We start from the raw sequence: 27609 nt of genomic DNA on the forward strand, positions 1-27609 counted from the left end.
ACCAGAATGAGGTATTGAGGTTGTAAAAGTAGACAAGGAAAGGTGTGAGATACAGAAAAAATGACTTCAGGAAAGCCGTGTGTATCTCTGTTTGTTAGGAAAACAGTGACTCTCCTAAGGTTGAATTTAGACCAAGGGCCCCAGGTCATTCCCAGCTTGCTCTCTCCTTTGTTCTCTTCTCCCTTGTCCTCGGCTGAGGAATTCAGCCTGCTTTCTATCTCCTCTTTAACTCTGCCACATCCTACTTCCCAATTTCTGGAATGCATAATCTATTGCTATCTACTCACCTTCTTCCCCACCATTTTACACGTCCCTAGCGCTTAAAGTCAGGTACAACTGTCCTTTTCTTTCAAAGATTTTATTAAATTAACACACACACACACACACACACTTTTACAAAATTACATTAACAATATATGTCAATTTTACAATGAGAGGCAGTACAGTTTAATGAATAGGATTATGGGCTTGTACCTCTTAATCCCTTTCACCTATTTCCTACTTCCCCCTCCATGTTTTCTTCATGTTCTTTATTGTCAAGTATGCTTTCCTGGCTAATTTCATATCTCCTACCAGGAGAAAACGTAGTAACACTATTAACACAATACCATGGCTCCTTGGAAACTTTTTATATTGAAACAATAAAGATGTAGTTCTTCTATACTATTTATTTTACTCCTGGTTATATCATTACTCATGACACCTTATCATTCATCATGTTGCCCATGACTCTCAAAGATTATTACTGTACTCTCTTGATAATGACCAGAAATGGAAGTCTTACCCACAGTATGCAGGAAATTTTGAACAATAGTTTTTTGTATGGTCATGTTAAATTTTCGTCCAGAATTTTATACCGTAAACATGGAACAATACCTCTTCCAACCATGTCTTCTCTTGTATTCTGTAAACTATAATCACAGCATTCCCAGACTGTGATCTCTTTCAATGTTGACCTCATTGCTGTCTTCCACATACCACCAACAGGGAATATATGTTAGGGATCCATGGGTGCAGCAAGAGGAATGATGCCATTTGTGCATATTTCATATGGCATGACTTAAGACTGACACGGGGAGGGCATTTTATCACGACATCATTCAGAAGCAAAAGAAGACATCAGTTGGGAAGGGCCTGTTGGTACTTTGAAGTGACAGTCTCAAAAGCACCTCGAAATGATATTGGAGGAGAAGGGTGGGGCTACTTTCAGATGACTGCCTGATTTATGTCCAGGGTCCTTGGAGGGAATGGAGTTCCTTCCCTGGGTGCCAGTGTTGGGGGGGGTAAGCAGTGGGACTGGTGGTATATGGTGATGTACAGGAGAAAAGTAGCCTGCTGCCACTCTACCTCTGGTGGACCATAGGTAGTTCCACAGTCAGACACTGAGAGGCGAGGATCAACACAGGGACCCACACACATGACTCAAGTCCAAGAGCTGGTGAAGTTCTGTTTGTAGTCCAGAGGCCTGAACTTATCTTCTATGCGACCACAAATAGGCTTGTCAGTGCCAACCTGGAGACTCAATCTCACTTGATTCCCCAAAAGGAATACTGTACTGGCCAGTAAGAGTAGTTGGCTCATCAAGATGCTCTCTTAAAATTGAGACCTGGTCTCAGGGCCTTGGGATAACCCTATAGACATGAGTTCCAGAGTTCCTCAGGCAACCTGGGATTGGGGAATTCCATGAAGGAGAGAAACTGGGACAAGAGCTCATTCAGGGCCTGGTTTGGGCTCAGCTTTGATAGCACTGCTGGCCCTGGCTGGTTCCAGGCACATAAGGGATACCTAGAAAATTTTCAGGAAGGCCCTCTAAAGTATGAGGCCCTCTGAGGCACACAACCCAAAGCAGGAGCCTTGGAATAGGCTGTCATTAGAGGAAGTGATTGCTATGTGACTTATGGGGATAAGTTGTAAAGAGAGTTTCCATCTAGCTCTCCTTTTCACTGTGATTTCTCACTCTGAAAGAGAAAAAGAAGAAAAGAAGCCAGCTCTCATACTGTGAGGACATTCGAGCAGCCTTAAGGAGGACCCCACATGCAGAGGAACTCAGGCCTCCAAGCTAACAGCTAGCACCTAATTGTCAGCTTTATGTGTGAGCCACCTTGGAATTCCTCCAGCGCCAGTCAAGTCTTTGGATGACTGCAACTCCTGCTGACATTTGACTGCAACCTTATGAGAGACTCTGAGCCAGAAAGGGAATGAATAACCTATGTTCGTCAATACCATGCAGACCAAATCCTTAGCAACTTATTCTTCTAGGCAGAGAGTTCAGCATTAGCCTGACAAAAGTTTTCTTGTGCCTTAACTATGGCATGAAATATAGAGCTGCTGCACTAGTACAAAGGTAAAAACCTCTGCAGCAACCTGTGTGGGTTGATGACCAGGAACCAGATAGGCCCTGTTCCCAAGCACTTTACCCAAGAAATGCAGCAGAAATTAGGGTCGGGTAGGGAGAGAAACCCCAAGGAAGTCTAATAGTACATTTTCACCCACTCTGATGGAATGAGGTTCAGGATAAATATTGGGTTGTACTATAGAAAGTAAAATTGTATTTATTGCATACCTGAGTTGGGTACTGAGAATCATACCCTGCACATTTGTATTCTTTACAAAAAAGATAGCTGTTTTATCCTTCTAGAAAGTTATTTCCTAAATCCTGAATTCTGATCTCATCTCTACTGATCCAATGCTTAATCTAAATTTCCTGCCTTATTTTGCCAGAACCTTTTCTGTCCAGGGACCTGTTTCCTCATCTACAAAATGAGAGGCAGGGGGTGCTTAGGTGGCTCAGTTGGTTCAGTATCATTGACTCTTGATTTTGATGCAGGTCATGACCTCAGGGTTGGTGAGTTTGTGCCCCAAAGAGGGGAGGGTGCTCTGCACTGACAGCAAGGAACCTGCTTGGGATTCTCTCTCCATCTTTCTCTGCTCCTCCACAGGCATGGTCCCCCAACCTCCTCTAAATAAATAAATAAATAAATAAATAAATAAATAAATAAGCAAGCCTTAAAAAATACACTAAAAAAAATAAAATGAGAGGCAGGGGTGAATCTATATTCTGTGCAGCCTAAAACATGCAATTCTGGGGCTGTATTTAAGAAACAGAATACAAAGTTATATAATAAGTCAATATTTATTTAGAATAAGAAAAAAATCATTGCCTATTTTAAAATGCTGACAAAACAACATCACACAATCCAGGGGAAAAAAAAAGAACATTTTAAACTACCTGGCAACCACTATAAGCTCTCTTTTTCTACATTTTTGGCTGCATACTTTTGCCTCTTCATATGTCAATTTTGTACTATTTTTATAGAGATATTAGATAAACTAGTAAAAAACGAGTTTAAAAAGTTGATAGTGTTGAAACTTTTTTTTTTTTTTTTTAAACCAGCTTCACAACCCTTTACTATAAGTTCTTGCACAAGTGGTGCTTCTGGCCCGGGACACGCCCTTGGGGAGCTCCAGCCCTTTGATCTCTCTTGGTTTAACTTCTCCCAGTTGCCTGGGCAGCTTTGCCAGATCGCCGCCCTAGTTCCCTCTCCCATCCACCCTACTCCACAGGCCGAAGTGATTGTGAAGTTGTCGCCCACTTCCCCCAAGCAGGCAAGGTGATCCTGGAAGCCCTTCAGCCCCGCCCGCGGCCCCAGGACCACCACCTGGGCTAGAGGGTGTCGGTGCTTCCGATGCAGGACTGGGGCTGCTATATTTTCCTCGCATTCCTGGACAATTCGCTGAGCCTACAAGAGTGCTCTAAAGCCTAAGTTCGGCAAGGTTAAAGGTAGACTGGCTCCTGTGAGACCGCTTTTTTACGTGTTATCTGAATTTTTTTCCCGTTTTAACATTCCATGAGAAGCTTAAAACCAGAATCCCGGGACTTTGCCGCGCTATACCATCTAGCGTTGTGGGGGCTCCGTGACTAGTCAAGTACCTTGGGTGCGGCCTGCCCCTCTTCACTTCCTCCACTAGGGGCGGCTTTAGACCGCGGTCTTTCCCAACTATGGGGAAGAGGCGGAGACCTTTTCCTACGACATCGGTTGGCAGCCAGAGTCTTGATTGACAAGGGCACTAGCGAATGGCTCTGAAGTAAGCAGCCGTTGTTTACGCACGTACAGCCAATGGGAAGGTAGAGGTGCGGCCAGCGGCCAATGAGGACTGGCTTTAAGCGGAACGCAGGGGCGGAGCTTCCTTCGACTGGCAAACGCTGAGTGAAGAGTCTGGAGCGGACCCTGGGAGTGTCAAAAGCACATCCGGTGTTAGAAGAGCTGTGTGGGCTTCTAAGAGGCCGGTAAGAACAAACGTCTAAAACTGGGACTGCGCAAGCCGGGAGTGAGAAATGGAAAGGGGATTAGCAGTTATCGACTGAGCAAGAGTGGGAATAGTCTCGGTTTTCGGACAGACTGCACCTTTGGGGAATGGGGCCCTGCTCCGCGACGGAACTCTGGAAAGCTGGGCGGGGAGGGGAGAAGATCGGGAACTAGTACTGCGCATGCGCAACCGGAGCGGGGGAGGGGCGGGGGCGAGTCCGGCAGGTTTTGGGGGCCCTCGAGGCTCCGGTTCTGCCCGCGAGTGCTAGCGAAGGGTTCTTGTTAGTCCCTTTTCCTTCCTTCCTCCCTCCCACTCTGCGATTTTTCTCTTTTTTCCCCCCGCCAAGAGTAGGCGCAGGGGCCCTTTTGGCCCAGCCTCCACTACTTGAATTCAGGTCACGTCCCCCGCCCCTTTCTTCCGAGGCTGATGAAAGCGAAACTTCTTGGGTTTGTGGTCACCCTTGCTCCACCCGACTGATCGCTGCTCTGCTGCTGGCCCTCTGGCCGACCCCCCTCTGGGTGAGCGGCGAAGGCCAGGACTCGAGGAAGGGCCTGGTCAGGCAGGCTGCCCTGTCACGCCAGTCAGGTGATGTCACACTCCTCTGTGACACGCGAGGCTCCTTAGTTACTTGGAAGCCGAAGGCAGAGGCAGGAGGTGGGAAGACCCTTCCTGGCTTTCCAGCCCCACAGAACAGCCCCATTCTGGTCTGATTGATTACCTTTGGACAGGTGAGGTGGCCTTGGCTTTGCTTGGTCCTGAGCCTTGTGGGCGTCTTTCTCAAAGTCCCGTTCAGGAAAGGCGTCGTTGGGTGGTTGTTTTTTTTTCTTGGACCTATTTGCTGGATCTGTGGTAGTAAGTAGGCTTTGGTAATTTTGTATATTTAAGTGTGAAATTGTTACCTAGTGCCAGCCCAGAAATGCATTGCCTACCCCATCCGCCTTTCTTTGACCAAACAATAACAAAAACCGCTCTGAACTTGACTGTTTTAGCAATAGTTAACTTGTGAATGTGTAACCCTGTGGAAGAGCTGACTGTGCCTGAAACAAAGATTTTAAGGTTAAAAGTTAATTGCGAATAGGCTTTTCTAGTTATTTATTGATACTCAGTTTTAGTTTATCTTTGGGGTAAGAATTCAGTTGAAGGAAGATTATTCAAGTTGCATAACTAAATTCTTATGGTTTCTACAAATACACCTATTTCTGTAATTATTAGGTTTACTCTCTTTGGCAGTTTGTCTTTGTCTAATGTTTTTCTTGTTCTGACTTCAAGAATATGCTGGTGCTTAGATTCTCTGCCATTTTCCTCCCAGTAGAGACAGAATGGTTGAATCCTTGAGAAACACCCTGTAATTTGAATTCCGTTTCCTTCTTCCATTATTTAACTGTGGAAACATGGCTTAGTGAACCCCCTTTCTTCTTGTCTCTCCCTTCCCTGCTATTGATGTGACTGAAGTCTTACTGTGCTAAGAATAGGAAAGGTAAAATTAATCCAAATATTTAGTCAGCATTTCTGTTTTTTTCCCCCTCGTTATGCATATAGCTCATGTTTATTGCAAAGTGCTGAAAAATCTAGAAGAGTGTGACAGGAATCAGCGTGTGTTAATATTTTTAAGATTTCTCTTTGCCAATGTCTGGAAATGCCTTAACAAAAACTTGCTTTTCTGCTGTAGATAGAGTGTAATAGTAGAGAGAGCACCAGACATTAGAGGTCAGAAGGCCCCTAATCTGGCTTGGGTTCTATTACTTAACTTTGCGGTGTTGGTCAATACTAATGTCCGTTTGTCCCTTTCGTACTTTACAATGATTTCAGACAGATATTCTTTAGTTTTTTTTTTTTTTTTTTTTTTTTTTGGCGGTATAGTTGACACCGCGTTACACCACTTTTCGGGTGTACCGCATAGTGATTCAACAAGTCTATACGTAATGCTGTGCTCCTTATGCTGTGCTCCCTGCAAGTGTAGCTACCATCTCACCATACAAACACTATTACAGTCTCACCGACTTTGTTCCCCTGTGCTGTACTTTTTATTTACGTCACACGGATTTTCTTACCAGCATTCAGTAAGCTTGGTAGAGCAGGTAGAGCAGGGATAATCATCCTTATCTTACTGATAAGGAAGCCTAGATGATCTTAGGTAAAATGATTTCCCCAAAATTATGAGGTAGAAAATGGCAGGATTTCTGACTCCAAAGCCAGTGCTCGTGTCATTATTATGCTGCCTTTTTGAACTTTCTTTTTAAAGGGAGACTAATCATTTTTGGTGTGAACATCAAAGGAGATAACGTATATAAAAGCACTTTAAAAGTTGTGACATTTTATATAAATATAGTTAGTGATATTATAAAAGATACGATTACTGGCCTGAAGTTTCACTTTATTTCATAAACTACCCGTGGGTATTAGTCTCCTCTGGGAAAATACTGAATATTCTCTTGATGTTCTATCTGCTAAATTTTCCTTTGCTATTTTGACTTGGCCATAGAATCTGTTAGAAGTGTCTTCCACTTCACCCTGTTTTGTTCCCCCAGAGGTGTTTTTTTTTTTTTTTTATGGACACGTAATTGTTTTCTTTAAAAAATTTTTTTTGATGTTTATTTACTTTTGAGAGAGAGAGAGAGAGAGAGACCAAGTGTAAGCCGGGAAGGGGCAGAGAGAGAGGGAGACACAGATTCCAAAGCAGGCTCCAGGCTCCGAGCTGTCAGCAGATTCCGACACGGGGCTCGAACACACGAGTTGTGAGATCATGACCTGAGCTGAAGTCGGAAGCTTAACCGACTGAGCTGCGCAGGCGCTCCAGTTCCCCGCCCCCCGAGTTTCTAGCCAAATTTCACAGAGTAGCTTTTTTAACAAACCCGTTTTTGTTTTCCAAAGACTGTAGACATTGGCTTTTAGGGCCATCACGTTACCCTTCATGGTAGGTTCCCTTTTGAGCCAGTTGGGGAATGTCAGCTCTTGATTAGATACAGCACTCTTGATTAGATAATGGGGTCTACATTTGCTCTGGGGACTCCTGGTTGTGCTTAATCACACAAGCTTTGTTAGAATCAGATGCAAGAGAGCTGAATTAGATGCAAGCTCTGGTCTCAGGGTGCTTACAGCCAAATATGTGAGAGAGGTTCCGGCACAATTAACTAGAGTCCAAAACACTTAAAAAGAGCTTCAAGGATACGAATTGAATGGGTGTGCTGTTTTTCCTAATCTATGCCTGCTCTCATTTGGGCTAAATATGCTGTTATTGGAGAAGGCTTATTTACTGGTTTACGCTGGGAGATGACGTCGTATTTAGGACATTGGTGCCTCCTTATGATTCAGTCTGTCAGACGTGGTTATGGAGAAAGGGATTCAGTAATGTCAAAGTTCGATGCAAAAAATAATTTATTGAAGGCAGGAGGCATTCCATGTCTAGTTAACTGGCTTGGTTCTGAGGCAGCACCCTAGTGAGACAGGATTCAGTGTTAGCTAGCTAATCTAGCTAGTCAGGAATCTTGGTCCAAGTTAAGGGAAGGTCTGGGACATCTAGGGTTCAAATCTAGGACCATCAGAGCCCAGCCGTGTCGGAACAGTTCTTCGGATTTCCTGAAACCAAACAGACTACCTCTTAGGGATGCCAAGGAAAGCATCAAGATAATGACCATTTACTTCATCAAGTTCTCAACCACTTCGGATTATCACTTAGTGGTTATTAGGCTGTCTCAAAACACCTTGTGGCCCTGTGGGGCAGGAGGTACCGTGTAAATATGCCCGAGGAGAGGCATGCCATTTAAACAGAAGTAATGTTATCCAATAATAAAATGTATCAAATTCCTTTAAATTCCAGTTTATAATTTTCTTAGATTTCTCCCCATCTTCCCCATTTAATTTTACTCTTTTGAGTAAAATCATTAAGTCTTCAGGATATAGTTAGCTGTGAGTTAATGGTTGAATAATATTTTTAAAAGGCATGTGTAAATTAGATTTACAATTAATGTTTTCTTTTATTATTTTTTTTTAATTTACATCCAAGTTAGTTAGCATATAGTGCAATAATTATTTCAGGAGTAGAATCCAGTGATTCATCCCTACTTATAATACCCAGTGCTCATCCCAACAGCTGTCTTCCTTAATGCCCCTTGCCCATTTAGCCCATTCCCCCATACACACAATCCCTCCATCTACCCTCAGATTGTTCTCTATACTTTTAAAGAGTTTCTCGTGTTTTGCCCCCCTACAGTTAATGTTTTCTAAAACTAGGGGAAATTAATGCACTGAGGACATGAGAGTAATGAGTATTTACACTAATAAAACAATGGTTAACTTATGGAGCCAGTCTTATTCATGAAGCACTATTCTAAGCACTTTATTTGTATTATCTCATATAATCCTCAACCCTATGAAGTGGAGAATATTATATATTACTATATACAAATTAGGAAACTAAAGCACAGTGAGGTTCAAGTGCCAGAAACTTGCCTCATGTCACACAGCTAAGGAAATATCAACTAGGGTTCAAATGCGTATAGCCATGCTCTTAACCACTATTCTAGGTACGTAGTTATGCAGAGACTGAAAGCTATTCAATAGGAAGAACTACTGAAAAAAAGGCAATTCTGCCCCCTCCCTGCCCTGCCTTTTTTTTTTATTATTATTATTAAAAAAAATTTTTTTTAATGTTTATTTTTGAGAGAGAGAGACAGAGTGCGAACAGGGGAGGGGCAGAGAGAGAGGGAGACAGAATCTGAAGCAGGCTCCAGGCCCTGAGCTGTCAGCACAGAGCCAATGCAGGGCTCAAACTCATAGACTTCTCGAGATTATGACCTGAGCCAAAGTTGGACGCTTAACCCACTGAGCCACCCAGGCCCTGCCTCCCCTACCTTTTTAATCACATGGGATTTTTCTTCTCTCTTAAGTATCAGTTGGTCCCTTCTAGATGTGTGGAATTACAACAGAAATGAAGAACCATACAATTCACAAACTAAATGGTTTTTTAAATGTTTATTTTTGAGAGAGAGAGAGAGCACAAGCAGGGAGGGGCAGAGAGAAAGACACACAGAATATGAGGCAGGCTCTAGGCTCTGAGCTGTCAGCTCAGATCCCAACGTGGGGCTGGAACTCAGAAACCATTAGATCATGGCCTGAGTTGAAGTCAGAAGCTCAGCAGACTGAGCCATCTAGGCACTCCACAAACTAATTTTTTTTTTTTATGAGACAATGTGAGAGACAGAGTGCAAGCAGTGGAGGGGCAGACGGAGGGAGACAGAATCTGAAGCAGGCTCCAGGCTCTGAGCTGTCAGCCCAGAGCCCAACTCAGGGCTCGAACTCACAAACCGTGAGATCAGGACCTGAGCTGAAGTCTGACGCTTAACCCACTGAGCCACTCAGGCGCCCCTCCACAAACTAAATTTTTAATTAAATGTATGAACAATGTTTCTGTGACTTGCTGGTTTAATGTTGTTAAATTGTATACATCAAGACAGCCTTCTGCCCAGCAGTCAGCAGGCTCTTCTCTTTAAAAGGCAAGGATTTTTTTGTTTTTTAAATTCATGATTGTTCCTGTTTGCATAGCTTTTGGCCAGTTGGCCATGTTTCATGTGGTCTGTACTTAATAGATATTAAAATAAGATTGTAGAGAATTTTGTTTTGTTTTGTTTTTAAGGCTTGGCCCTTGATGATAATTTTTCATTTTAGGACAAGGGTAAGGAAGATACCTAGAACAAAACAAGAGATTTAGTGGGACATAAGACATGGATGTTAGTTGATGAGAGTGTCTGTTTTCTGCCTGCCCCTCCCTCCCTCCAGACCTCAGGAATACTAACTCAAAACAATGTATTAATTTTTTCTTTCTTGCTAAGGCTGTGCAGTAAGTTTTGTTGTTTTTGGGTGCCTCTGGCAGAGGAGGCTGGCCAGAGGAACCACAGAATGGTGACGCTTCTAACAAAGCTTTAGCAGTATATGCACGACAGATGTTGGCAAATTCTGAGAAATTAGATATTCCTGCTCTCCTAAGGTTGACAGAATTAAATGAAGCTCTGAACCAAGTTAAAGGTGTTTGATTATAATTAACATCTGAACATTTACTTCTCAAATGCAATACAGACAAATTTCAAATGAGTCTATGAGGCACTGTATACATTATAAATAAATAAATAAATAATAAATAAATAAATAATCCCACCTCTTTGTTTAAATTTGAGTGTAGAACTGGGGAACGGGAGAGCGCATACAATTTTTAAAAATTTTTTTTTTAATTTTTTTTTAACGTTTATTTATTTTTGAGACAGAGAGAGACAGAGCATGAACGGGGGAGGGTCAGAGAGAGGGAGACACAGAATCCGAAATAGGCTCCAGGCTCTGAGCTGTCAGCCCAGAGCCCGACGTGGGGCTCGAACTCACCGACCGCGAGATCGTGACCTGAGCCGAAGTCGGCCGCTTAACCGACTGAGCCACCCAGGCGCCCCAATTTTTAAATTTTTGTATGAGTTGGCATCCAGAGTAAGACCAGTGCTGGTATGGGTTTCGTAATGGGCTGATATGTATTAGGGGTACTATTGTATTGAATAATTTTTGAGCAACTTGTAATACACTTTTTTCCTTTATTGTAAAATATACACGCAAAGCGTATGATACATTTTAACATCCTTTTTTTAAAAACAAAGATTTTCATTTAATTGTGGGGCCCCTTTGAAATGTTAGCTGAGTTACTTGGTTAATGGTTTTGAATACCTGAAGCCCTGTTAGGTGCTGACTGTTTCCTGGGACTGAAAATACTTTTGGTATGGGAGCTGCTATTTTTGAGTTATGAGTGCAGTTGAATCTTGTTCAGCTGAGTTTGCATATTGACCATTGCAATGTAGATATGCTTTCTCTGCAACTTTTGAGCACAGTAGTTGAGGCTAAGATAGAGACTTGGTTAGTGTAATCCATCTTGCAAAACTTCTAAGAACCGTTTTTAACTTGTTACTTATCTGTACATTAGTTCTTGTCTATTTGAAACAGACCTAGAGCAAACTGTCATATTTCCTTGATTCTAAGACCTAACTTCCCCCCTCTCATGTTTTAACAGTTCTGAAATAAATTATGTCATATATACATCATGTAATTTATTAAATGTATACCTTACTGTGTTTTTCCCTGTAACCCTATTATTACAATTGCTATGTGCCTTTGCATCTAGAAAAGTTGGTAATTACATATTTCACTTAATTTTAGAATCAGTGGTGATGCTGGGAAACTGGTTTTGTTTAATTGATTTTTTAATGATTTTAAACCACGAGGCACTACTAAATCATGGAGAAATTCCTATTTGATACTCCCTGTCCTCATAACCTTTTGATAGTTTGGTTTTTCCATCAGCAGTTGTAAGAGGCAGTCAGTACCCCCTGGGAAATATCAAAGAGCAAACTGGGAAAGAGGAGTTTCTGTCATTATCCCCTCCCACTGTTTCCACTCAGTGGGGTCTGATTACAGGGTGTTGCCCCTTTCTAACAGTCCTCTGAGTATTTGAGGATTTACACTGCAGGGCCCATTCACCACCTTTTTTTAACTCTTGAAATTGGAAGCAAGAGGTACTTGAGTGTTGTTGTGAATCCTGAGAAACTTGGCTCTGAAGGTTGTTTCAGAACTGTTGCAAGTTCTGTCTAGGGATGTCATTAGGGATGTTAATGGAAGCCTTAAACAAAGACACTTTCCAGGTGCTGGATTCTGCCAGCCTGTAAGTATGCTCTCTGGAGGATGTGTTCATCATGATTCTGGAAGGCTGTGGTTGGCCGTGCAACAGCCTGCAATAGTTGCACCATCTAGATCAAGAGGGCCCAGAGCCCTGTGACTTCGATTTGTGAGCAGCAGCTTTAGTGGGCTCTGCAGCTTCTTACTGTATCCATCCTTAAGAACAGAACTAACAAAAAAATTGAGGTGAGTAGGCATGTTGGTGAGAAAGGAAAGAGCAAATCAAGAGAAAGCCAGCTAGCCATTGTAATTGTTTCATGTGTGCGAGAGCGAGCCTCAGTAAACAAATGGTAGTGATCCGTGAGAACTAGAAGAATGGAATCTTTCCACTGGCGCAGGATTTCTCAGAAGTCAGTTTGGGATTGTAATTTTTCTTGCTCAGATTAATTTTGCTGAGTATTGGGCTAGGTGCTGATTAGAATATGTGGGAGTAGTTGGCTTATCTCGCCTATCTTTCGAATTACTTACCTTTTGTGTTTTAGTACCCCCCCCCCACACACACACACACCCCGTTTTTGGTCAATTTGAAATGAATAGTAGACATTATGGGTCTATTAAGAATCTGGATGATTGTGGATGATGGATATTTAGGGAAGATGAAAATTCTTGATTAGATTTTTAGCTCTGTAGATTGAATATATTTATTTAGAATTGCATGTGAGATAGAGGAGGGAGCAAAATTTAAGAGGCTAACTTTATGGTGTTGATGGAATGTAACCTGGGTACGGTTCAATTAAAAATGTCCTTTCTGTGACATATTGGGACAATTGACAAAATCTGATTAAGGTCTCTAGATCAGATAGAATTGTGTCAGTGTTAATTTCCTGGTTTTGGTCAGTTTTCAGGATGTACACGCTGAAGTGTTTAGGGGTAAATGGACATTGTGTTATATATAGAGGGCAGGGCATACAGCAAATATGGCAAAATATTAACATTTAGGAAATTTGGGTGTAGGGTATATAGGAATTCTTTGTACTATTCCAACTCTTCTATAGGAAACATTCTGAAATTGTGTTTTAAAAAATCCTTTCTGCACTTTTCTCTTTTTAAAATTGTAAATCCCATGGGGTGCCTGGGTGGCTCAGTCGGTTAAGTGGCCGACTTCGGCTCAGGTCATGATCTCGTGGTCCATGAGTTCAAGCCCTGCGTCGGGCTCTGTGCTGACAGCTCAGAACCTGGAGCCTGTTTCAGATTCTGTGTCTCCCTCTCTCTGACCCTCCCCTGTTCATGCTCTGTCTCTCCCTGTCTCAAAAATAAATAAAACGTTAAAAAAAAATAAAAAATAAATAGTAAATCCCTTTCAGTTCAGTTCTAACATGCACTAGATGGAAAGTTTCTACACGTATATATTTAAAGTTCAAGACTTATTGCCTGGCCTAGCTCCCTTCCTCCCTCCCTCCCTTACTCCCTTCATCTTTGAGGTTCTGTGCACCTTTGCTGAGAGAATTCTCTAGCATCTTGAAACAGTGACATAAGATTGCTTTATGTTCCAGTGACTGGGTCCCTTTAACTAGATTGCTACTGGTAATTTCTCAAAGAAAGAAACTATTAAAGGAACAAATTACCTTCTGTAAGAATAGAAAGCAAATGCTAGTAACAAAATAGTTTGGGGAGGAGATGGCTTTATTTCCTCTGTCCCCTTTAAAATGGTTGAGTATGATTGCAAACATATCGTGGAAGCAAATACATAAAAATGAAAATGGCTGTGTTAAGACAGTGGGGTTTTAGATACTTTCATTTTCTGAAACTTGTACTATTTTTCCATGAGAAAGTTGTTTATGTTACTTTGTACATCTTGTATCTTTAAAATAACCTTTCTTCTTATCCTTGATTCTACAGAGTGGAGGCTGTGTCCCACAGACTCTGGCATCATGAACATATTTGATCGGAAGATCAACTTTGATGCGCTCTTAAAATTTTCCCACATGTAAGTGTTTTGATCTTGACTGTAGTTTATTATTGCATTTCCTTTCATATCTTGTTTCTTTTCCTACTTTATTAACTTTTGTATGTATAAACTAACGTATTAGCTTTGCTAGAATCCAGACACTGATAAAAGCACCCCAATTCTTTTTTTTGTTTGTTTCTACAAATAAAGTTTTTTTAAAAATTTTTTTCTTTTTTTTATTGATTTTTTTTTTTAATATATGAAATTTATTGTCAAATTAGTTTCCATACAACACCCAGTGCTCATCCCAAAAGATGCCCTCTTCAGTGCCCATCACCTACCCCCCCCCCCCCCCCCCCCCCCCATCAACCCTCAGTTTTTAAGAGTGTCTTATGCTTTGGCTCACTCTCCCACTCTAACCTCTTTTTTTTTTTTTTCTTCCCCTCCGCCATGGGTTTCTGTTAAGTTTCTCAGGATCCGCATAAGAGTGAAAACATATGGTATCTGTCTTTCTCTGTATGGCTTGTTTCACTTAGCATAACACTCTCCAGTTCCATCCACATTGCTACAAAGGGCCATATTTCATTCTTTCTCATTGCCACGTAGTATTCCATTGTGTATATAAACCACAATTTCTTTATCCATTCACCAGTAAAAGCACCCCAATTCTAAGGGCTGTTGTGTGGTCATTGAAAAACCATTTAGTTATTCTAGTTTGGATACTGATTGTTCATAATTTGGGGCCTTTGGCTCCTCCCCAGCGTTTCAGATTCTCAGTTAACCTATTTTCAAATCATTCTTTCTTTATTATAACTTATACATATGCCCTGGGAAGAAGAGAGAGAAATGATTATTAGCTTAGAAATGAGATTGGTCCTAGAATGATGGCTGTTTAACATTCTTTCCTAGAACCCCCTCGACACAGCAGCACCTGAAGAAGGTCTATGCCAGTTTTGCCCTCTGTATGTTTGTGGCAGCTGCGGGGGCCTATGTCCATGTGGTCACTCATTTCCTTCAGGTAAGAGCAGTGTCTCTCCCAGTTGCTGTGGCACAAATTGCATTAGGTTGAAACCAGCTCAGCAGGATGGTGCAAGCCTGTATCCCTCCTTAATCCTTTTCTGTAGTTTGTTATCTGAATCAGCCAGAGCTAGCTGGTAAATAAGGACATGCAGAGCCATTTAAATTTTTTGGCAGCTGTGCCCTCTCTAGAAACTGAAAACAGGATGTCATAACCTGGACACTGAATGATGGGCAGCTGACGTGTAAGACCCTGACACTATAAGTAGTGACATGACGTGACTGCTGGGGTTTGCATGGTAGCCTTTTTATCTTTTCCTTCGTTCTTCCTCTTTTTTGCCTGTAACTGGAGTTCTTACATGCAACACATTGATTGTATGCTTATCAGGAGAGGCAGGGTTGAGACCTTCGAGGATTTGACCTATTTTATTCTCTGATGCTCTTATGTCTGCATGGTTGAGTAAAAACCTGCAACAACTCACTTTCCTGTGTTGAAAGAGACCTGGGGTTTGGCCAGTTGGAATAAAAGGGACAGTTGAGCAATAACCAAAAAGTTTGAAGTTCTCACTAACCAAGACTTGTCCTTTCCAAGTGTCCTTTTTAGTGAAAGTACAGGGGGTGTGTCTGTGTTGGCATTTGCCACTACTGAGAACTGTCCCTATGCTCAGGCATCTCCTGGCAGAGGTTGTGTGAAAAATTACTCTAGATACTCAAAGGATAAGACTTTGGTCCCTGGAGTTTAGACTAAAACATACTCCACCTTCTAGGCAAGAGTAGCCATTTTGGCTTCTGGTTGTGTGTTGGGTTTTTTGGTTTGTTTTTTTAAGTAATGTAGTAAAATGCAGTTATCCTCATTATTCATGTATTCCGTATTTATGAATTTACCTACTTGCTAAAATGTGTTTGTAAGCCTAAAATCAGTACTCACGGTGCTTTTACAGACATTTGCAGTCATAAGCAGAACCGCAAAAAATTTGAGTTGCGTATCTCACGTGTTCCAGCTGAGGTTGAATGAGGCAACACACTGCCCTGTTTCAAGCTCTTGTACTATAAACAAGGATCCTTTTTGTTGGTCTGTGTAGTGCCACGTTTTTTGCATTTTTGTGATTTTGGTGGTGATGTCAGTGTTTAAAGTGGACCCCAAGCATAGTGCTAGAGTGCTGTCTAGTGTTCCTAAGTGCAAAAGATGTTCCTAACTGCAAAAAAAAGTTCACTAAGACTGTGATGTGTCTTATGGAGAAAATATGTGTGTTAAATAAGCTTGTTCAGGCACGAGTTGTAGTGCTGTTGGCCATGAATTCAAGGTTAATGAATCAACAGTATATATCAAATAAAGTGTCCTTAAACATAAACACACGTAAAACATGTATTGTTCAGTTGAAGAAAACATAATCAGAGGTACGTGAGAATCTAACCCTTTATTTTCCTCAGGAGCATTTGTTCAGTATTCATTAATTCATTGTTCACAGTAACTTTATAGAGCATAACTATGAGAAAAACGAGGATCAGCTATACCTTTAAAGGAAGATAGGAACTTTAGTCTGCACATACCTCCTTAATTATTTTCCTCTTTTTCTAGTGCCTGGCTTTTCCCACTTGGATTTTTTAAAGAATTTTTTATCTTCTTACAAAATTAATGCATGTTCATTGTAGAGAATTTGGAAAACAGACTAGTGATGAAAAAGAAATAAAAACTCCTTAATCCTATCACCCAGAAATAACTGTTGACATTTTAGTTCTTAACCTCGGTCTCACTCCATTCAGACTGCTCTAACAGAATACCATAGACTGAGTAACTTAAACAGCAAACATTTTTCACAGTTTGGGAGGCTGGAAGTCCAAGATTATGGCACCAGCAGATATGTTATGTGGTGAGGACCTGCTTCCTGTGTAAATAACGGTCTTCTTGCTGTGTCTCCACACAGCGGAAGAGGCAAGGAGCTCTCTGGGATCTCTGTTATAAGGGCACTAATGAAGTCTCCACCCTCATGACCTAATCACCTTCCAAAGACCCCCACCTCTCAAAATACCAGCACATTGGGGGTTAAAAGTTAAACATGAATTTTGGGGAGACATAAAAATCCAGTTTGTAGCACCCTCTCAGTCTTTTTTCTCTGTATAGGTATATATGTTTGTGTGTATGTGTTTTAAAGTTTATTTATTCATATTGAGAGAGAGAAAGAGAAAGAACAAGCTGGGGAGGAGCAGAGAGAGGGAGAGACAGAGAATCCAAAGTGGGCTCTGTGCTGAGAGCAGACAGTTTCATGTGGGGCTTGAACTCAGGAACTGAGAGATCATGACATGAGCCAAAGTCAGATGCTTAACCAGCTGAGCCACCCAGGCACCCCTGTGTGTGTGTGTGTGTGTGTGTGTGTGTGTGTGTGTGTGTTGTTGTTGTTGTTGTTGTTTTAATTTTTTAATGTTTATTTCTGAGACAGAGTATGAGCGGGGGAGGGGTAGGAAGAGAGGGAGACACAGACTCACAAGCAGGCTCTGAAGCTGACGGCACAGAGCCTGATGTGGGGCTCGAACCCACAAGCTGTGAGATCATGACCTGAACTGAAGTCAGATGCTCAACTGACTGAGCCACCCAGGTGCCCCTGTGTGTGTGTTTTAGAGTGATCAAAAAGAGGTCATTTCTACTTGTCCTACAGATTTGAATGTGCTTCAAGCACTTGTCACATGATCTTTTTCTTGGGCAAGAATCACAGTTTGCCTCAGGTAGTTGTGGCTGATAGACTACCCAGGTCAGAAGAGCCTCTAACACCCACCATAACCCACCTAATCCTGTCTTGTAAGGCTTCTGGTTTCTCCTTACCCCTCTCTGCCTTTTCCACTTCCTCCAGGTTAGAAGCCAGTATTAGGAAGTTCAGATGAATATTTGATCCCAATAAGGTCTCCTCCAGAATACATTTGATATTTTCAAGTATTTAATTATTGACTCTGGATCTGACAGGCTGGGCTGCTCTCTGCCTTGGGCTCTCTGGGGTTGATGATTTGGCTGATGGCAACACCTCATAGCCGTGAAACTGAGCAAAAAAGACTGGGACTTCTTGCTGGATTTGCTTTCCTTACAGGTATGGTAAGGACTGGGCTAATTTGGGGTGGGAGTGGGTACTGTATCTAGTATCTCTTTAGACTAAGGCCCAAGATTTGTGTGTATTCTCGTTGACCTCAACTGGCACTCTGTACTACTCAGTCTTGTATTTGAGTGTATTTTGTCTTGTATTGCTTTCTTAATTCAAAGAGGTACATCTTGCTTTCCCATCCAGAGGATAAGCTCTTTATGACTACTGACTGTGACTTACACACACTTTTGTATCCCAAAATAAGCATTTATGTGTGTGAATGAATGAGATTCAAGAGCTTAGGTAGCATAACTAAGCCTGACACTGGCAACTCGTCCCTCCTGTGACCATCAATTCTGAACTTTGCTAACAGTTAATTAAAGCCATACATTGAGAGCCATCCTACAGAGCACATTGCTAATTCTCAAGAAAACAGTTAAAAGCACAGCTCTTCTGCAATTATTATTAAAGGAAACAGGACTCAAGCTACATAGTAAAAATATTCGCGAGGCAGCATTTGACTCAGTACAACTCATTTTGAGCGTGTCTGTATAGTGTTGAAGTAGAAGGGAAGGGATTTAGAGATTAGGATTTTTTTAAATAGGGAAAGCTAGTTTGTGAAGGCATTAAGGGGTGGAATTATCAGAAGGAGAGAGAGTAGCAAGAGTACAGGAAACGGGGCTGGAACAGGTTGTCACGGCACCCTCCTCTTGGCCAGTGTCCACCTGCAGAACCGGTCTGGCCTTTTCTATAAAAGGAGTCAGCCCTGAAAGACTACAGGTTGCTGGCCACAAGGCACTGGTTTGCTCTTGATCCTTCTCTTCTGATTCCTGATCTGGCCTACATTCTAGTCTCACATCACTCCTCTTCAGAGTATTGCAGGCTTACAGTTTAACTCAAAAAAAAAAAAAAAATTTTTTTTTTAACTTATTTTTTGTTTAATGTTTATTCATTTATTTTGAGAGAGGGAGGGGGACTGAGAATCAGCCCAGAGCCTGATGGGGGGCTCGAACCCACAAACTGTGAGATCATGACCTGAGCCGAAATCAAGAGTCAGTTGCTCAGCTGACTCAGCCACCCAGGTGCCCCTAGCTCAAAAACGTTTGATATGCCTGCTTCATTTTTCCTAATCCGTATTCATCCTGGGTCATCCAAGATTTTCAGCTAAGAGGACAGTTTTGTAGCTGTGTCTATAAATAACTCAGTCAAGTATATGTTCTCTGGAAAACAAGGAAGATGGAGAAGAGAGAGATTTAATTACTTTAGTACACATGTTTGTTTGTTTTTTAAGAGCAGGGCATGTCTGCACTTTTGATGGTCAACTTTTGTACAAGGGTCCTCTTCAGGAGTTGATGGTAATACTGTGTTCTGGGGCTTTTTGTTTTCTAGGAGTTGGCCTGGGCCCTGCTCTGGAGTTGTGCATTGCCATCAATCCCAGGTAACTATTTTAGTAGCATCTTATGTCTTTTTATCATTGCAGATACGCTTTCTAAATAGGTTTGCAGACCTGTAGCCCTCAGTCTAATGGTCTTTTCCTCTAACAGCATTCTTCCCACCGCCTTCATGGGCACAGCAATGATCTTCACCTGCTTCACCCTGAGTGCACTCTATGCCAGGCGCCGCAGCTACCTCTTTCTGGGAGGTAAGTGCAGACTGAAAAACAGAGAGAGGGTCTCCGCTTTAGCCGGAATTCTCACTGGGACTCTTTGCCTACCCTCCAACTTCTTGTGACTGTTGGGTTGAAATTGAAAGTCTTAATTTGGGGGGAAACGTAAGGAATAGCTTTAATGAGATTGCCTTACTTTGCTTTAGCTTTTCCCAGGACGGCATTTTGTCCTCTCTTGTAGGTGTCTTGATGTCAGCCATGAGCCTGATGCTCTTGTCTTCCCTGGGGAATCTTTTCTTTGGATCCATTTGGCTTTTCCAGGTGAGACTTTACATATAACTTCCAGCAGCCATTTGCCTTGCGCTTCTTTTTCTTGCTTCACCCTAAAGCAAGGTGGACTTAGAATCTTCCAGAAAGCTCACTTTCATTGGGCAGTGAAGAATTGTGCCTAGGGAAGCCATGTGGTTTCCACCATAGACTTCTGTTCCCAAGAATGTTAATGTCATTCATTAGGCTTAGCATTTGTTGTACTTTCAAATTGCCAAGAGCCAGAAAGAGGTACAGCTGGTTTTTTCCTCTGTGGCATCTACCACATAGTCACCCATCTCATTCTTCTTGTGTTAGGCAAACCTGTATGTGGGGCTGGTGGTCATGTGTGGCTTCGTCCTTTTTGATACTCAACTCATTATTGAAAAAGCTGAAAATGGAGATAAGGATTATATCTGGTGAGTGAAAACTGGTCTTTAACGCCTCCCTTTCTGTCCCCGTGAGTAGGGTTAAAAGTGGACTAGGTGGCCCTATCCGAACTTAAGTGGCCAGCCTCCGGGAGTGTATATGGTAGAATACCCATGCTTTTGGAACTGTATACCAAATAGCATAGTCTCCCTCAATTCCTGAAAGACGTCAGATCTTTTAAAAATTGAATTAATAATACGCATTTAATTATCCTTACTTTTAAGGCATAGGACAGGGAAAGGGATCTTTCTTCACCTTTTGCTCTATATTTTTGTATTTTTTTTAACGTTTGTTTATTTTTGAGAGAGCAAGAGCAAGCAGAGGAGGGGCAGAGAGAGAGGAGACACAAAATCTGAAACAGGCTCCAGGCTCAGAACTGTCAACACAGAGTCCCAATGCAGGGCTTGAACCCACGAACTGGGAGATATGACCTGAGCCAAAGTCGGACGCTTAACCGACTGAGCCACCCAGGCACCCCTATTTTTGTATTTTTTAAACCTTTAACCCTGAGAAGAAGAAACACATTCTTTTTAATATATACATTTTTTTTTTAACGTAGTAATTCTCTCAGAGTTTCTTAACTAGTTAATGGTAGTTCAGGGTTCAGATAGAGGCCCCTGCAGAGTCTAAAGCTGAGTTTTTCTTTTCCCTGTGCTGCATGGCTTTGTTGAGTTGTAAAGGATCTCAGACACCAGAGTTTTACTTAGTTGGTGGTTCGGTGAAGCTCACTTGTGGGGTAGACACAGGGTTTTTATGTCCTGCACCTCTGTGGACTGTGGATAAAGGAAGGTGGGAAATGCCAACTTATAATCTGGTTCTTCTGTTTCAGGCACTGCGTTGACCTCTTCTTAGATTTCATTACTCTCTTCAGAAAACTTATGATGATCCTGGCTATGAATGAGAAGGTTAGTCAGCCTACCACCTAAAGATGAGAGAATGGCTCCTGAACTCAGCATCTATGTATACTTCAAATTTGAAAACTTAACGAAGTGTGTAGGTCCAGGTTAACTGTAAGGCCACCAGAAGTCTTTAGCCAAAGGAGAAAAAGGAACAAGTAAAACAACTCCCTTAAAAAAGGGGAGGGTGGGGTGGAGGATCCCTAGTGTGGGACTCTTGACCGCAGGGTTGTAAATTTCAGCCTCACATTGGGTGTAGTGATTACTTAAAAGTAACAAAACTTAAACAAAAAACGAGATCTCTGAGATTAGTATCAAATGAGAAAAGGGCTTCAGTGGCACCAAGAAACAGTCTACTATATAAAGAATTTAAAGGCTGTAAAGATGGTTATGACTCAGGAAAAGATATTCTAGGGAATTTGTTTAATCTTGGCAATCAGCTTTTATAAATGTGTGTCAGAAGTAGACCAGTTTTATCCGCTTGTTAGTCTTGTTTCCGGAGAAGCGTTCTGTATATGGTTAGTGAGTGCCATACATAGTCTCCTCCGGCAGTAGGGGAACAAATGAAATCATGAGGTGTTTTTTTTTTTACAGATCTTACTAGGAAACAGGAGACAGTGTGATGCTGGTGGAAACAGATGAGTAGGTGGGATTGGTGGCTCTGTCTTATTTGTGTGGCGACTAGACTGAGCTCCAAGCAGGTTTTAGGCAAAGCAACTCAACTTTCATTTGTTTGATACACTGGGCTTCCACCGAGGATTGAATGACGTGTTCACTGGACTAGATCATTTCTGGGCGTTGGTTTGTGCCCAGGATTTATGCTTCTCTGGCTTAATGGAAAGTTGGTCTTGGCCTCTTGTTGGAGTTATTTTGGGGTGGACTGCCAGTCTGCAGCTTTCACTGGATGAGATCCGAGCTGTGGTAGTTATGAGTAAGCCAGGAGTGGTCAGGTGGCCCAGCTGGGTGCTCTTGGAGTGGAAGTGGGGACAGCTGCTTAACTTTTACTCCTGTCAGGTCTGTCACCAACTTGAGGGACCACCAGTGGAAGATGGTTAAGATCCAGTTCCTCCCTCACGGAGGAAGCATTTCTCCTCTCTTTTTATGGTCTTGTTCCCTTCCAGTCTCTAACCGAAGGTAGCCAGGTATTGGCTCCCTCAAGAGTTTTAGCTTGAATGCCAGATGCCGAAAATTAATTGGGCAATTTTTCTCCATTTCTAGGACAAGAAGAAAGAGAAGAAGTGAAATGACCTTCCAGCCTTGTCCAGTTTGACCTCCTGTCCCTCCACCCCTCATTTCCTCTTCGCACACATTACAGGTGGTGTGTTCTGTGATAATGAAAAGCATCAGAAAAGCTTTTGTACTTTGTGGTTTTCTCTACTTTGAATTTTTTGATCAAAAAACTGATTAGCAGAATATAGTTTGGAGTTTGGCTTCATATTCCTGGGGTTCTTCCCCACTCCCTTTTCTGCCCAGCCCAGTCCTAGCCTCTTCCTCTGCTCAGGCAGCCAGTCACCATGATGAGGAGTGGGACCCACAGCAGAGCAAACTCCAGGAGTCCACTTTCCAGCCGAACTTCGCCAGGTGCACCTGAACTGGTAGAGCCGCCTCAGCCCTTTGCTCAGCATCGTTTGATTTGTGCACAGTTCCTGTGGGACTGGGCAGTGTGTTTCCCATTGGAAAGGAGTTTGGTGGTCCCGTTTTTTTTACCCAGGCTCACTGTATCTGAGCTTCTGTCAACACCTACAAAGAAAATGAAGAGCCTCTCCTGGTGGATGCTTTGCTTCCTCTGAGCTGCCCAAGCCGTTGCTGGTCTGACAAACACATCTCTCTGCCTTGCTATCCTAAAAGGAGTGTGGATTTATGTGTTCCTATTCCCCATCCCTTGTCTGACCGTTGGGGAATCTGCCTGTTTCTATCCGTGAGGAGGGAGGCTTTCAATACAAAGGAAAGACTGATTCTTGTCAGACATTTATGAAAACGCTGGTTATGTATGGCAAGATAGAGCATAGAATTCTCTAATTTCCCATCTTTATTTTGGTCATCACCTTAGTTGTTGAGTGGCTTCCACCACAGTGACTTTGATTGAAGATCCCAGGAGAGGAAGGATAGGGAAGGGGCAAGGTTGAGCCTAGGGGTAATTGTAAACTAATTCTGCCAGGCAGACCTAGATAAGGACCTGTTTGGGGCAGTGGGGGAGAAAATCACTGCTAACTGAATGGTTCTTTGTTCAGACCAGCAGAACTGGGTGGTGATGACTTAGGCAGCATTCATGACAGTCCAGTGCATTTCTGTCTTCCACCTGGACGCCAATAATGTCAGGCCAGAGATTCGGGGCAGTAGATGAACATTCATTTTACAGATGCACTTTAGTTTTTGGGCTGTTCACCTGTTCCCAGAAATCTGTAGCCTTCCGGGTGGGGACTAGGTGATCAAACCTGTAACACCTCTAATTCCCTTCAGCTTTGTGGTTGTGAGTGAGGGAGGGCGATACCAATGGGGATCACCAGCTCTTTCCCAGGGAGCTGCCACAATCAGCGGGCACAGAAGGGCAGGCAGCCTCGAGAGCAGGTGTGACCCTGGCTACTCACAGGGCCTCAGTGTAAGGGGGACTGAGCCATCAGGAGTCCACTGCCAGGATGATACCACTTTTGGCTCTCCCTGTTCACAACCAGCACACAGTTTGACCCGGTGGCTGCTGGTTCGCAGGGCACCGCATCCCTGGGCCACCCCGTGAAAAGATTTGTTCCCGGGGTGTTGGTATTCCTAGAGTGCCATGCTGCCCAGAATGGCTTGCTTCTGCAGAGGATGCTGCCCTCTGATTTAGCTGCCGCCTCCAGCCTCTGGCTTGAGAACTTACTAAAGGGACTTCCTTCCCATTACCTCCCCCCCCCGCCGCCCCCCTCCCCGCCCCCCCTTCCTGGCCCCAGTAGCACTCTCCATAAATTTGTTGATTCTCTGCTAGGCCTGAGAATCTGAGTTACATCTCTTGAAGCCAAACTCCACCTCTTATGCTTTTTTGCTTGGGATAAAGGAGTTTTTCTTTAGAAACAGTGCCAAGAATGACAAGATATAAAAAACTACTTTTAAAGAAAATGTCTAACAGGTTTTTAATACAGTAATCACTGTAATTATCACTTTCTTTTCTAGTTCCTTGGTTTTCAGCTCAGGCTGCATTCTCTAACTCATACTGTGAAGACAAAGGTGTTTTTGATTCAGAAATATATGAAATCAACATAGTCTTAATTTGTAAAAAAAAATAAAGAAAATTCCTTAACCTTTCCTGGTGTAACTGTGTGTTACATACAAGGCCACAGCTGAACATGGGCTTGGGTACTGTCTGACTTGCTGAGTGGGGCCTGGGAGTGGAACAGATTTCAAGTTTCTGCTCTAGACTTAGCAGACTGGTAAATAGAAACAGGGACCCCTGTTAGGCCTCCCATTCTGTAGCTCCAGCTTGCTACAAATGTTGGGAATTTCCTGTCCAATATATAGCCCGGGCCCTTTTCCAGTCCTCCCCCTCCCCAGCCTTTAGGTGCTTTGTGGTAGCAGCTACATGGCTCTAGTGAGTGCCAACCTTTGGAATTTGGTGATGCATAAATGGGAAAGGCATCATGATCTCATTCTGCACGTCTTTGGTCACCTGCTATGGCCAGGCTCTATTGGAGGTGCTAGGAAAATTTTCATCAGTGAAAAATATAAAAATCCTTGTCCTCAAGAGTTTATGAGATTATAAACCTGTTTGCATTACAATCAGGTTATGCCATTTTGGCATGCTTGCTCTCTGGTTACTGTGTACTTTGTAGACACAGAAGCTTCCTCTTAGGATCTGTTAACCCTGACTGGTTCAAGTTATGCGCAGTTGACCTCTTGGATTCCCCATACCCCCATCCCAGCCAAGGTTAGCCACTTTCCCTGACTTGGAAAGTATGCCTTAAGTTCTCAACCGTTTTTGTCTTGCAGACTCTGAAAAACTCCAGTGTCAAATACTTTTTAAAGCATTACTATTTGGGGGGTGTTGCCTTTATCTACAAGGCACAACGTAGTGCTTAACGATAAATCAAGCACTGCAAAATGCTTTGTGTGTTTTGTTCACTACTCCCAATAGCCTAAGAAGGTGGTATATTTACCACATATGATCAATAACTTCCAGAGTCATGACAGCAGGCTGTCTCCAGAGCCCCTGGCTCTTCATTGGTGCTCTGTATAAGCAACACTACACTGTGTTAGTGCCTCCTGGCTGATGTTATCCTTCCCATCCTGACCTTCATCCTGGCTAGGGCTCCAGCTGTTTGGGGTGGAGAAGGGGATCCCCATCCCCAATCGTCACCAGAGTAGGAGCGTGAGCTCCCTTTTAGTCTTCCCCCCCCCAGCAAGCCCTCCAAATACAGATCAGACAGGAGAGATGAATGCATAGCTCAGTCCATGCCTAGTGGAACTGCAGGCCTGACCTACAGTGAAGAAGGCACTGGTGGAGGGCAGAAGTGGAAGGATGTGTGCCCTGGCAAGAGAACATCTGCCCTGCCTGCAGGTGATTGGATGAGGGCACCCGCTAGGCAGCAGGCCATGTACTGGTCCCCCTTGACCAGAGGTAAAGATGGATAGGGCAGTAACTACTTTTTAGTCCTTCATGGCCGAGCAGCGCAGGAGAGTTACACGGAGACGTTAGTTACGTGCTTACACGGGTGTAAGCACAGTGACCATGAGACAATAGTGGGAGACCTCCCTGCCTGGCTGTTCAGGTAAGTGTTTTGGAGATGACACCTGAGCTAAAGCCGAAGCTCCAAGATTGATTTAATATGAGACAGTTGGTGAGGTTAAGACAGGCAAAGGAGGACTGGATGTTTCCAAGTGGAAGGGTTAGTATGAGAACAGGCCCAGGAGTGTGACTCAGTCTGGGGAGGTGCTGGACCAGCAACGTGTTAGGTTCTGCTGTGTTTTGGTTAATTTTTGTTTGAGAGAGGAGAGAGAGCGCAAGCACGAGCAGGGTAAGGGGCGGGCGGGGGGCGGGGACAGATGATCCCAAATTGGCTGTGCTGACAGCTGAGAGCCCAATAGCAGGCTTGAACTATGAACCAGGAGATCATGACCTAGGCCAAAGTCTGACGCTTAAGTGACTGAGCCACCCAGGCACCGCTCTGCTGGGTTTTGAAGTTTAAAGAGACTGCTAGGAAGTGGGAGGGAGGGGCAAACAGGGAAACAGTGACTGAGGACCTGATGTGCTTAGGAACTGGCTTGGTCCTGAGGGCAACAGGAAGGACTTTGAGCAAGGGAGTGGTCAGATTTGCATTTTTACAGCTCTGGTGATTGGAGGACGGGGTTGGGTGCAGCTGAAAGGCAAAGACACTCTGACACCCAGATTGTGGTCTTTCTCATTTCCCACTAAAAAGAACCAGAGCTCCTGGGGCAAGTGGTGCTGAGACGTCTGTAGATGTGCAAGATGCACCTGGAACATAATGCTATGGCAGGAAGTAAAGAAGCTATAAAAGATGACTGGTATAATTGACAAGGATGCAGGGGCTAACCCAAAGAGGTTCCTCCTGGCTAACGATAGGATCATCTGAGCATCAGTGCAAGTGCAATGTATTGAATTATAAGTGCAATGGATTGAAATCAAATTTTTTAAATCTCTAAGTTCATGATGATATTTTTAAAATAGTGGGAAAAAATTTTTAAAAATAAAATATTGGTCACCTTTGAAGGATGTTAGAAATAAGTGACTTCTGAATACTTGTTAATAAAGGGAAAGAAGCATTTATCTTTTCTGTATTAACTGTACTTCAGGGTAATCAAAAAGTGAAAATTTCTCTCTATAGAGATATTCCAGCTAATAGATAATGGAATTATAGAGTTAATTTATCACTATTTTGTAAACCTCTAATGAAATAATTAAGCTAGGCAATAATAATCGACAGCTTCAACATCATATGAAGAGAGACAACCAGGGGCACCTGGGTGGCTCTGTTGGTTAAGCGTCCAACTTCGGCTCGTGATCTCATGGTTCATGGGTTCGAACTCCATGTCAGGTTCTGTGCTGACAGCTTGGAGTCTGGAGCCTGCTTTGGATTCTGTGTCTCCCTCTCTCTCTGCCTCTCCCACAGGTGTGCTCTCTCTCTCAAAAATAAACATAAAAAAAAAAAAAAAAACCCTGACATTATATGCCTCCTGCTAGAAGTCAACAGCACTACTGCTGAAGCTTTCTTGCAAAAGCAAAAAAAAAAAAAAAAAAAAAAAATCCAAATCATATTGTTCTGGATCTAAGTACAAGTTTACAGGAAAGACATGAATCAGAGGACTATGTTAAATGACATGATGTTAAATGACATCATGGGGATGCAAGCAGGAAAAATCCAGTAAATGTAAAACTCTAAGGACAAACAACATGGCTTCTTT

The 27609-nt window shown here is 42.8% G+C and overlaps 1 protein-coding gene and 1 long non-coding RNA gene across 3 annotated transcripts; one reads left to right on the forward strand and one right to left on the reverse strand.

Annotated features, from left to right (window-relative positions):
* Positions 1 to 4080: 4080 nt before the first annotated feature.
* On the reverse strand, positions 4081 to 4741 carry LOC123592153. Its single transcript, XR_006709610.1, has 2 exons — positions 4499 to 4741; positions 4081 to 4229 (listed from the first exon to the last, which is right to left on the reverse strand). It is a non-coding gene; the product is annotated as an uncharacterized LOC123592153 (long non-coding RNA).
* Positions 4170 to 24498, forward strand: TMBIM6 (transmembrane BAX inhibitor motif containing 6). 2 transcript variants are annotated; one of them, XM_045467120.1, is made up of 10 exons: positions 4170 to 4288; positions 13849 to 13936; positions 14807 to 14915; positions 17871 to 17991; positions 19372 to 19420; positions 19527 to 19624; positions 19830 to 19909; positions 20213 to 20313; positions 21153 to 21228; positions 22438 to 24498. In XM_045467120.1, exons 2-10 carry the CDS (start codon positions 13881 to 13883, stop codon positions 22459 to 22461), a joined length of 714 nt encoding a protein of 237 aa, XP_045323076.1. In that variant the 5' UTR covers positions 4170 to 4288; positions 13849 to 13880; the 3' UTR covers positions 22462 to 24498. The 2 variants fall into 2 exon arrangements, with proteins under 2 accessions (XP_045323076.1, XP_045323077.1); XM_045467121.1 differs by lacking the exon at positions 4170 to 4288 and adding an exon at positions 4919 to 5036.
* The last annotated feature ends 3111 nt before the right edge of the window (positions 24499 to 27609 follow it).

The sequence above is a fragment of the Leopardus geoffroyi genome, chromosome B4 (assembly GCF_018350155.1).
Source record: "Leopardus geoffroyi isolate Oge1 chromosome B4, O.geoffroyi_Oge1_pat1.0, whole genome shotgun sequence".
In the NCBI taxonomy this organism is placed as follows: domain Eukaryota; kingdom Metazoa; phylum Chordata; class Mammalia; order Carnivora; family Felidae; genus Leopardus; species Leopardus geoffroyi.

Bases quoted from the DNA above. Each gene is read 5' to 3' on its own strand.
- TMBIM6 (XM_045467120.1), top strand. From the start codon at position 13,881: ATGAACATATTTGATCGGAAGATCAACTTTGATGCGCTCTTAAAATTT. The intron at 19,421-19,526 runs GTAACTATTTTA...TTCCTCTAACAG, and splicing joins TGCATTGCCATCAATCCCAG to CATTCTTCCCACCGCCTTCA. The intron at 19,625-19,829 runs GTAAGTGCAGAC...CCTCTCTTGTAG, and splicing joins CAGCTACCTCTTTCTGGGAG to GTGTCTTGATGTCAGCCATG.